General features: G+C 40.6%; 1 protein-coding gene across 6 annotated transcripts in view; it reads right to left on the reverse strand.

Annotated features, from left to right (window-relative positions):
* Ipcef1 (interaction protein for cytohesin exchange factors 1) overlaps positions 1-12,287 on the reverse strand; it is a 158,885-nt gene that overhangs the window by 41,716 nt on the left and 104,882 nt on the right. For 4 of the 6 annotated variants that reach the window (XM_029482790.1, XM_029482789.1, XM_029482791.1 and 1 more), the window contains 2 exons: positions 7,832-7,890; positions 5,904-6,004 (listed from right to left, as the gene is read on the reverse strand). In XM_029482790.1, the coding sequence (XP_029338650.1) occupies positions 5,904-6,004; positions 7,832-7,890 (160 nt within the window). The remainder of the gene's footprint in view (positions 1-5,903; positions 6,005-7,831; positions 7,891-12,287) is intronic. The other 2 variants (XM_021174271.2, XM_021174272.1) reach the window with 1 other exon arrangement.

The raw sequence follows: 12,287 nt of genomic DNA on the forward strand, positions 1-12,287 counted from the left end.
TCTCTCTCTCTCTCTCTCTCTCTCTCTCTCTCTCTCTCTCTCTCTCTCAACAGGGTCTTCTTGGTGTAGCTCTTGCTGTCCTAGAACTTGCTACTTAGACCAGGGTGACTTTGAGCTCACAGAGACCCACCTGCCTCTGCTCCCAAGCACTGAGATTAATAGTATGCACCACCATGACTGGCCCATAATTATTTTTTTTAAATAGTGCCTAGGGAATCTTGGAAAGTGTGAATGAGGCCATAACAGCAACCCACTTTTTCACCTATCCATATATTCAAGTTCAAACGTGTGCTGGGCAGACCTATAAACATCACAAACACAAAAAATAAATATGTTAAACATGGCTTCTGAGTTTAACAATCTGGTCACTAGAGGTCTGGAGAAATGGCTCAGAGGTTAAGAGTATATACTACTCTTACAGAGGATGCAAATTTGGTTCCCAGTACCCACATGAGCTTTATAGGCTACTTCATGCATGTGTTATGCATACATGCACTCAGGCATACATACATACATACATACACACACACACACATAAGAACATATTTTTAAACAAATGAGGTAATTATATAAATAACACAGCCACCTAAAGCCCCAAGTACAAGGTCAGCCAAAGTAACAGCAGAAAAAGGCAGAGAAATTCAGAATAAGAACAAAGTAGGATCACACACATGTATGTAAATACCACAATGGACCCATTACTATAAGTGCCATTTAAGAGGGCTAATATAAATAACTAAAAAAAAAAGCAAAAGCAAAAACAAAAACAAAAATCAAAAAACAACAATAAAACTAATGGGACAAATTTGTCCTGGCTTGGAAGGCAGGGAATGCTTTGGCAAAGGGATTCATGCTTGAAGCAAACTGAAAGATATCATGAATATGGACGGGAAGTGGCATTCTAACCAGGGCTTCCTAGAACTAGAAACTTTCTCCCTGTGGGTACAGAAGGGAAGCTTGAAAGACTCAGGGCAAAGCAGACATTTTCCTGGGCTAAGGACAAAGGAGGAATTAATGACCAGAATGTCACAGCAAATGTACAAGTGCCATGGCCTTGAATAAAAGGCCAGAGAGTAGGGCCAGAAATGGTGGTATATGTCTTGACTCTTAGCACTTGGAAGGAAGAGGTAGTCAGAGCTCTGTGAGTTCAAGGCCAGCCTGCTCTACATGGTGAGCTCTGGGAAAATCAGTATTATTAAGGGCAACATTTGATGTTTTTTTTTTTTTTTTAAAGAAAAGGTAGACTAGAAAGAAATAGGGAACGAGCAAGTCTGTTGTTTCAATGAGCTAATGAGGGGGTTGGAGTTGGCCAGTGGGAGAAGACAGGAAGAGGTAGTGGGAGAGCCGCCATGCTAGCAGGCTGTGAAAATGAACTGTTAAAGCAAGAGACAAAAATATATAATACCGAGTTTTAGCAAAGTTTGAAAACCAGTTTGGTCTCTAAACATAAAGCTTATGATCTTTATATCCTGAATAGAAAGATGGTTTTTCTTTACCCTATTTCTTGTGTGTGGATCGATAGATAGATAGAGAGATCATAAGTTTAGATTTATATATTATATTCATTGGTAGGTCTTCCTACAAGTACCCACTTGCAAGCATCTGTATCATTTTGTATAGTGGATATTGAACAAGTGACATTTGGTAGACAGCTATTCCAGCCATAGCCTATTTAAATGAAATCTGTATTTCTAAAATTATCCTACACTTGTTTGTTCAGTTTTTAACTTCCTCCTCTACTCCTGCCCAGTGAGCTTCTTTTCAGAGTTTATTTTTACTTTCCACTACTTTGGCTTGCTTTAGATAGCTTGTTTCAACATTCTGGGAGACATAAAGGAATTGTTCTTCTGAAAAATATCGAACTGTGAGGCCAGAACCATTCTGTTAAAATAATCTGCCTGAGCCACGTGAAGCTGGGGTTATAAATATTTATCCCCCTTCATATCTGATCCAACTCTTGGTGTTCTATATTCTAAGCTCACTCAAGTCCCAGCCATCCCACTTCCTCAAGGGCCTGAGCACTGTCCTAGAAAGCCTCCCCTGATGTTGCTTCCATATGGCAGCCTGGGTCTCCTTTTAAGCTCCAAACTGACTTCACGACCCTTCTGCTCATATCCAAGTACTCTATAATCACTCAGGATGAACCATCAAAAGCCTTAGCTAGCCCACAAGCCCTGTAAAGGAAGGCTACAGTTATCCTCCCTCTTGGTCTCCTTCAGATTCATGTGCCCCACTCCAGTGGCATCTTGGTATCACTTCTCACAAATGTGACCTCTGTTTTCTCTGGTGGGAAACTCCTTCTCAGTGGGCCACCCAGCTCACCCAAAGTGCCTCTTTGGTCCATCTTTCCTCCAATCTAACCTGCACGTGACCCATTCTGATCATCCATGCCTCCTAGCGGGTGCAACAGCCCACTCTCTACCTCCCGCTCCCTGGCCTCCTCGTCCACCCTTCTCTACTTCTGCCACAGTAGATCTCCACCTATGATGGTCATCTGCATGGATCTCTTTGAACAGGACATTTTATCCTGCAAAGAATGTGAACCACTCATTGATGGATCCCAGGGTCTGAGAAGGGGGTTGGTTCACAACTTAAGTCAATCAGCATAACAGAGCAAGTTATCAGACAGTGCTTTTAAATTAAATTGGAAGAAGAAAAATACATGGTGAAAGCTTTAGCGGTAATAATGGCTCTTAAAACAACTCAGTAACTCAGGATACTGGGAAACATGAAATGAGAAGTGGGTTTCTTTTATACTCTTTGAGGAACTGAAGAGATTTGAATAATGAGATCTACAAATTATCTTTCAGAGTGAAATATAAAGAACCTCTGTCTATTTTAAGCCTTTTAAATAAGCCTGAGGGTGGGCGAAGACTATCACTTCTTTAAGAATCAGGTCATATTGTGGCTGGTGACATTGTTGTATGAACAAAGCACTTACCGTTCAAGCCCAAGGATATATAATTCAGAAATCTAGAACCCACATAAAATGCTGGGCGTGGTGGCAGCCAAGCATATATAAGACCAGCACTGGGAGACTTTACGGATCTTCCTGGCTAGCCAGCCTAGGGTCTCAGTGAGTCCTAAGTTTCCATGTGGAATCCCAAGGTTGGCCCCTGAAGAATGACACTCGGGGTTGACCTAGTGTTCACATGTACCACACAAAGCAGACAATGGACACCTTCCCACTGTCGTACCTGTGAGGCCTTTTCAGTTGGAAAGAACAGAAGCCAAAACTCTTCCTGTTTCACTTGAGCACTGTGTTCCCTTGTGGAATTCATTGAGAATTCAGCCCATTGAGATTCACTACTAGAACCAGAAGTCCAAATTCTCAGTACTGAAAATTATGATTTCTCTTTACTGTCTAGGGGTAAGAAAAGCTAGACATTAAATTAATTATTCCAAACCTTGAAAGTTTTTAAGACAACTTTCTAGAATATTATTATTTTATTATATTCGGTTCAGCTTCATGAAATAAAAAGTCATTGTCAATTGTTAAAAAAAAAATCTTGGTAAAATTGTCTTGACACTCTAGGCTTGTCTGTCTGATCATGGCTGGCCTAGAGCATATTGAGTGAAGCAGTAACTTGATTTATGCCCTGGATGAAAGTTACCCAGATTTTTTTTCTTTCAATTCATTTGTTTAAATAGAAAGCCCAGTGTTATTTTAACCAAGTGCCTTATATGTCTGTTTTTTCAGAAACAAGAGAAAACAAAAACAAAATCTGCCTGGGAAATATGGGAGCAGAAGGAACATACTCCGTTACTAGGGGAAACACATCTAACTATTCAACATTTGTCCTAGTTTGCTTTTGGTTGCTGCAATAAACACCATGACCGAAGATAACTTGGGGATAGTTTGCTTGGCTGACCAGTCACAGTCCATCATAAGAAGCCAAAGAAGGAACTCGAGACACAAACCTACAAGCAGAAACTGAAGCAGAGGCCAAAAACGAAACATTGCTGATCGATTGGCCCTCCATGGCTTGCTCAGCATGTTTTCTTATACCACCTAGACTATCTATCTGCCTAGGGATGGTACCACTGACAGTGGGCTGGGCCCTCCCATATCAATCATTAATTAGCAAAATGCTCCCTGCAGAATTGCCTACAGGTAATATATGCATTTTCTTAGATGGAGATTTTCTTCTAAGGTAACAGTAGCTTGTATTAAGTTGTAAAACACTAAGACAACATTTATCAGATAATTTTATCATGTGATACTTTAGAATATACCTATCAAAAGACTTACAACTTCTTAAAAAACAACATTTAAGGGCTTGGTAGGCAGCTCAGTTGTTGGTGTGCTTGTCCTGAGTTCAATGCCCAGCACTACACAGAAACCAACTATGGTGGTGCGTACCTGCAGTTACAGTAATCATAATTGGGAGAGTGGGGTGAATGGAGACAAAAAGTTCAAAATCATTGTTGGCTATACAGAAAATTAAAGGCCAGCTTGGGTTCACTTGAGACACTGCCTCAAAAAAGACAGACAAACACACATTTGATGAATGAATTGGAAAGAAAGTAGAGAATCTTCTAAGTTTATTGACCTGACTTTTAAGTCTCATAAGCCTCTCATGTTTAAATATGCAGCGCTGGACTTTAGATCTATGGATGGGCAAGTATCAAGGTGTATTTCCAAACAGGTTTCCTCTGACAGGAAACAAAAACAATAAGATCAACTTCCTTATGGCCTTGGGAAGCAATGTACAAAACCTGAAATTAAATAAGTAGACAGACAGACAGACAGACACACACACACACACTAGGTCCAATACAAGTGATGGAGAAATCTGACCTATTAAAACTCATGAACTGTCGCTTATTAAAAGAAGCCATGAACATGTTTAAAAAATAATAAGCAAGAGCAACTTGCTTTTAGCTGACAAGCATAGGTGACAAATGTATGTTATTTCCAATATAGAGAGTCACAAACTGGAGAATGCTATCAATCACCAAGAATGAGGAAAAGAAGAGGAAGAGGAGGCAAAAACTAAAAACATCTAATAGACACCAAGAGAAAATCGAAATGGCTCTAACCATGCAAAGGGCTTTGGCCCCACTAGCAATCAGTAAAATGCAAATAAAACACTAATGTTTCTCAAGGTTGTTTGAGGATTAAATGAGTGTGTAGTTAAAGCACCTGGTACATGATAAGCATAAAGCTGTAAATTTGCCTAGTGGGGTAGGTTAGATGTAAAGCATGTGTTAGCATGCAAGAGGTCCTGAGTTCAACCAATTAACCCAAAACAATAATATTATTAATGAAGTTTAAAAAAATTATATAGCCAATGACCCCCGTAGAGAATCTACATCTATACATCCAAACACGAAATAACTCTCCAAAGTCTTGGCAGCCATGAAGACCTGAACTTCCAATGCTTAGCATGCAATGGGACTGTTCTTTGGAAACCTACCACAACACTCCACATGCCCTCTTACTGAGCTGACTCCAGCTGATGCCAAAGCTTGCTGACTGTTTTGCTTTGCATACTCTATATTTAATATCACTTTAAAGTTTATCTTGCACTGTTGTATCACAGGCACCTGAGCAAGTCACTTGACAATCCTTTTGAGAATAAGTAGGGTATAATTAATACACGCTGCCAAATGAGCCACTGCAGGCATTAGCCTGCCACTCAAAGCCCCTTGCATCTCCATGCATGCTCTGAGTGTGATCCAGTCCTTCTGTGGGTTATTAACAAGATTGTCATCCCCGTGGGTTGCTATGGAGAAGGCTCTAAGTCAGCACCCTGAGTCAGCAGCCTGAGAACTGCACTTGCTCTTTGGGAACCTTAACACTGTCCTTTCTAAAAATTTACTGGTCAAGGTAGGTAGTCTGTGTATAATTGGAAGGAGGGACATCCACACAAAGGATTAGTGACCAACAGACTACTCACATCAACACGTACCACAGGAGAGGAAGTTGTGGAAGCATACGGAGGGGGTGGTGCCTCCACGGCTACTTCAGGATCTTCCTGCTCGCTCTCACTGTAACATTCTAAAACCAGAAGAAAGATGCTTCAGGTTTCAGGGCTCCCATCATTTAGTCCATAATGAATAAGCAACGGTTTGGGGGTTTTTTGTTTTGTTTTGTTTTGTCTTGTTTTAACCTCCATCTGCCTATTTCAATGTGGATCTAATTCAAAAGGCAAGCATCCAAAAAGAAAAGAATAAAAATAAAAGAAGTAAAAAGCGTGAACCCTATGGCACTACCTGTTGAAAAGAAATTTAAGGATTGGGAGAAATGAGTGGTCCCCATGGTGGCTTCTGCTGCCAGAGAACATCCAGCACACAAAGACGGGGGCTATTATAATTCAGAAAAACATACAAAAAATACCTTTAAACTGTGTGAATCGTTATAACACAGTCAGCAATGGAGATGGGAACCGGAATGAGCCTTGGGAGCGGAGTCTTACTGATAACTCGCTCCTGGCTAGTACCCAGACAGCAAGAGGAGGGACAGGGCTAAGCATGAAAGCTGAACCATAAAAGTAGAAACGCCCTAAGGAGATGCTGGAAGATGAAGCTTTAGAGCGTTAGAGACAATATCACACAACATCTTTAAAAACCAGAATAGAGTAGGAATGATACTCTGCTATGCTTGTGGATAAGAGCCTAGCATAACTGTCCTTTAAGAGTGCCACCCAGCAGTGAAGGGAAACAGATACAAGACCCACGGCCAAACATTAGACAGAGCTTGGGAGTCTTTTGGAAGAGTTGGGGGAAGGACTGAGGGACCTGCAGGAGATATTGGTTCACAAAAAGATCAATTGAGTCAACTAACCTGGACCCTTGAAAGAGGGTGGGGGCTCTCAAACACTGAACCACCAACCAAAGAACAAGCATAGGTTGGACCTAGCCCCTCCCCCTCCCTGCACATATGTAGCAGATGTGCAGCTTGGTCTTCATGCCAGTCCCCCAACAACTGGAGGGGGTCCTATCCCTGAATCTGTTGCCTGCCTGTGGATCCTGTTCCTTTAACTAGACCACCTTGTCTGACCCCAGGGGAGAGGATGTGCCTAGTCTGGCAGTGACTTGACATGCCAGGGTAGAGTGATACCTAGAGGAGAAGGAGAAGGGGTAAAGGGAGAGAAGGTACATGAAAGATGCCAATTTCAGAGCATTGTAATGAACTCCCTTTATTGGTTCAAATTTGCCACATTTTCATTTCCAAATTCAAGATTTTATAACTAAGCATACAAATTTCTCTTTACAGTCCCTGGGTGTCCCATAATCTAAGCGTTTCCACACCAGAATCTGTCAGTGGCCCTGGCACGTGCAGCCTCTATTCCCCATATTAATGGCTAAATAACATTATGAAGATGTATGTGCCTGTGGCTTGTATAGCCCCAAAAGGTTACAGAGTGGGGTACAGGGGACAGTATGTCTCTCAGCCTGATCTTCAGGTTCCGAGAACAATTTCAAGGTAACTAATGCCAACAGCCAGCTGGTGGGAAGGTTAAACTCTCCTAGGGAATGGTGGGATGAAAAGACTAGACCATGACACACACAGGCCCATGAGTAAGAACTCCGTAAGGAGGGCACTACGCATTTGCATTGGCAATTGTCAGAGTAACAGTGAAGCCTGCAGCTGCTCAAGAGTGGGTGAAGTGTGAAGTCACTTCTAGCTGGCATGGGAAACCAGGCTCCAAGCTGAGGCTGTGTGAAGATGGTTTTCTGTCCCTTTGAGATCATTTCAAATGCCAAACTATGCTTCCCGGGAATGTGCCTATACATAGAACCTCCAGTTGTCTCTTTCTTCACCCTGATTCTTTCTAGCCTAATATTCTTGCTAAAATTTCAGCAATAGAAAAATAAAATTTACCTTCATCCTTTGTGATGGATTCCTGGTGGGTCACAGCAAATCCAAGTTTGTTTAACCACCTAAGATTCAAACGGAAAGTAAATGTTTGAATAATCAGCTGGGCCTCTGAACCACTCCCCTTGGACCCTGACCCTGCTTCCTGTATCTGACTTTGCTTAAAGTTCAGACCTAATTCTACACTGGTATTTCCTAAAGTATCATGAGTTTGAGACACAGAAACCTAAGATTTCTGGTTTCACAACACTTGGCTTTCCTAGGATCTATATTATAAGAGAAGTGCGGTGCAACTTTATCTAGTAGCTAAGAAAAGAAGCTAAGTTAGATATTCTAATTATATGAACAATATGTCTTCTTTAGTAATTATGTACTTTAAGGCTTTGGTCATCATCAAGCTACTGGTCATCAAAATCAGCCACTTGGCTTTCAGAGCTCTATCTCTATAAGTTTTTAAATTTGTCATTATACATGTGCATTATACACGTGGAAGCCAGGTGACAGCTTTCGGGACTTAGGTCTCTGTTCCTGTAAGTGGCTTCTTGGTATTAAGCTCAGGGCATCTGGTTTGCCTGGGAAGCTATTCTACCCACAGAGTGGTGCTGGCCATCTATCATTTAAATAATGTCAACTGATTTCAGAAAAGAATATCCATAGCATTCATTCTTAAGTCAGAAAAACTTTTGCATCACTCAGACAATCTGACTAGAACACAGAAGGGACTGTGTTCCCTAAACTCTTTGTGGAAGGTAGAAATTGGCAATGTATTGATAATTTGTTTCCTCTTGATTAGACATCAGTTGTGTGATAAGTCTAGACAAATCGTAACAAACTCAAACTCTGTTTCTAATTCTAGGCCACTGCCATGCCTCCTCAACATTTCAGTTAGAAACATAATATCATATATTATATATTATTGCATATGTTGTATATTATATATTACTATAAATATATATATTAAATTTGTGTATTAGACAAAATGAGAATCTCTACAAGAACGATAGTGAGTCCAGTCTCCTTAAAGATATTCACTCTAGTTCCATAATAGACTCAAGTTCTCTAACACCCACATAAGACTGGACCAACACTAAGGCTCAGACCATGCTGTAGGAAGGCAGGAATGTTTATCTAGTTCCTAAATAACGATACTTATGACCAAAAAACAGGGTCAGGGCACACAAGAGCTAATGAACATGTGGGGGAAATCCTACTTGTGTCTAAGGAAAGATAGGAAAATATAAATCTGAATCAATTGCTGAGCTAAACATGAAAATGGAGATAGTCAGTTTTGAGCAGGCAACTTGATGAAATCATTCAGATTTTAAATATGTACCTTTTTGCCTAGTAATTGTAATAGTGGATACCTATTTTGAAAGAAAAAAAAAAAAAAGCACACCTTCATGTAGAAAAATGTAAGGCTTATAACAGTAGAAAGAAAAAAGTCCTGTGTTAATTGTTAATTTTTGAGGTTTGGTCTTTTGCTACATATTGTAATGCGAAATACTGCTCCCCAAGATCTGGTTATCTCAGAAAATAATGTATCGTCAACAAAGGAAGGCACCCAGAGCTGGCCACCATCCTGCACGCTTACATACACAAACATACATGGACATCTGTATGCATATGTGCATACACATGAGCATAGCATGTGTGCTACACAAAAATTTAATGCATATTTTCTAAATCCAATAAAATACAATATATTTCATGGCTCACTTTAAGAAGGACAACAGTTTTCAGTTTATAGCCCCCAAAAGTTGTCTTAGCCAAAGAGTTGAATAACTGAAATCTGAAATCACTACCCATCTCTCACCCCACTTCTTCCCACCCTACCTGCCCATCAAGTCATTCCTAGATCTAGTATTGACTAGTTTAAACAGGATCCATCAAGAGAAAAGAAAGAGTTTCAGGTGTCATTAAAAATAAATTTCTAGATCTTCCTTCTGACCCCAGCAGAGGCCACTAAGGGCTCCAGAGTGCTCTCCACACAGCAGGACCTTGGGATCACCTTGGGATCACGGGTGAGTGGAGCACAACATCAGCTCCAAAGAGTTGCAGAGGGTCTTGTGACAGCAGGAACATGGACAGGGGAACCCTGCCCGAACAGAGGCTGGGAACCATTCAAGTTGGGGCCAGCCTTGCCATCTTCTGTGTGAATCCGGCCAAGGGTGTCTAGGGCACCAGAGGGCTCCACACGCCGCAGGATCTCTATCACACCCAGGACCTCCTGATCACCTGAGAGCACATGGGCAAAAGAAGCAACAGAGCTTCTTGGTCAGAGTCCCTTCGGGCCTTTATCCTCAGCCAGGAGGCAGAGCTGAGACCCAGACCACTGGCTACATTCCTTCCCAGAGGAGAGTCAGCCTACAGGGAGAGTTCTGACCCTAGAACTCAGGAGTTGGATCAGAACTCCAGACTGCTGGACACCTGCCCTTAAAGAGGAGACCTTGCCTGCAGAGAGTGCTCTGACCACTGAAACACAGAAGAGAGTTGGAACCCCAGGAGTGGTGACAGAGGCTAAAAGAATTACAGGAGGATCAAGCTCCAACCAGAGACAGCTTGAACATTAACACCAGAGATTTCCATATGGCGAGAGGCAAACGTAAGAATCTTACTAACAGAAACCAAAAACACTGGGCATCATCAGAACCAAGTACACCCAAAACAGTGAGTCCTGGATAATCCAACACAGCCAAAAAGCAAGACTCGGATTTAAAATCATATCTCATGATGGTGGTAGAAGATTTTAAGAAGTGTATTAATAACTCACTTAAAGAAATAAAGGAGAATACTGCTAAACAGGAAGAAGCCCTTAAAGAGGAAGCACAAAAATTCCTCAAGGAATTATAGGAGAACACTGCTACACAGGTAGAAGTCCTTAAAGATCTAGCAAACACTGCTAAATAGGTAGAAGAAACACAAAATCCCTTAAAGAATTTCAGGAAAACATAACTGAACAGGTAATGGAATTGAACAAAACAAGATCTAAAAATGGAAGTAGAAACAATGAAGAAAAGCCTAAGGGAGACAACTCTGGAGATAGAAGTCCTAGGAAAGAAATCAGGAACCATAGATGTGAGCATCAGCAACAGAATAAGAGATGGAAGAGAGAATCTCAGGTGCAGAANATTCCATAGGGAACATGGACACAACAATCAAAGAAAATGCAAAATGCAAAAAGATCCTAACTCAAAACATCCAGGAAATCCAGGACACAATGAGAANACNAAACCTANGGATAATAGGAGNANATGAGAATGAAGATTTTCAACTTAAAGGGCCAGCAAATATCTTCAACAAAATTATAGAAGAAAACTTCCCATACCTAAAGAAAGAGATGCCCATGAACATACAAGAAGCCTACAGAACTCCAAATAGACTGGACCAGAAAAGAAATTCCTCCTGACACAGAATAATCAGAAAAACAAATGCACTAAATAAAGACAGAATATTAAAAGCAGTAAGGGAAAAAGGTCAAGTAACATATAAAGGCAGGCCTATTAGAATTACACCAGACTTCTCACAAGAGACTATGAAAGCCAGAAGATCCTGGACAGATGCTATGCAGACACTAAGAGGACACAAATGCCAGTCCAGGCTACTATACCTAGCTAAATTCTCAATTACCATAGATGGAGAAACCAAAGTATTCCATGACAAAAGCAAATTCACACAATATCTTTCCACGAATTCAGCCCTTCAAAAAATAATAAAGGGAAAACAAAAACACAAAGATGGAAACTACACCATAGAAAAAGCAAGAAAGTAATCACTCAACAAACCTAAAAGAAGACAGCCACAAGACCAGATTCCCAACTTTAACAACAAAAAAGACAGGAAACACCGATTACTTTTCTTTGATTTCTCTTAACATCAATGGACTCAATTCCCAAATAAAAAGACATAGACTAATAAACTGGCTACACAAATAGTATCCAACATTTTGCTGCTTACAGAAAACTCACCTCAGGGATAAAGGCAGACACTACCTCAGAATAAAAGGCTAGAAAACAATTTTCCAAGCAAATGGACAGAAGAAACAAGTTGGGTAGCCATTCTAATATTGAATAAAATTGACTTACAACCCAAACTTATCAAAAAAAGAAAAGGAGGGGTACTTCATACTCATCAAAGTTAAAATCTACCAAGATGAACTCTCAATTCTAAATATCTATGCTTCAAATACAAGGGCAGCCACATTCATTAAAGAAACTTTAGTAAAACTCAAAGCACACATTGTACCTCACACAATAACAGTGGGAGACTTCAAAACCCCACTCTTACCAATGGACAGATCCTGGAAACAGAAAATAAGAGAGACACAAGGACACTAACAGAAGTTATGAAACAAATGGATTTAACAGATACCTACAGAACATTTTATCCTAAAACAAAAGGATATACCTTCTTCTCAGCACCTCATGGTACCTTCTCCAAAATTGACCATATAATTGGTCACAAA

The sequence above is a fragment of the Mus caroli genome, chromosome 10 (genome assembly GCF_900094665.2).
Source record: "Mus caroli chromosome 10, CAROLI_EIJ_v1.1, whole genome shotgun sequence".
NCBI classification, from domain to species: domain Eukaryota; kingdom Metazoa; phylum Chordata; class Mammalia; order Rodentia; family Muridae; genus Mus; species Mus caroli.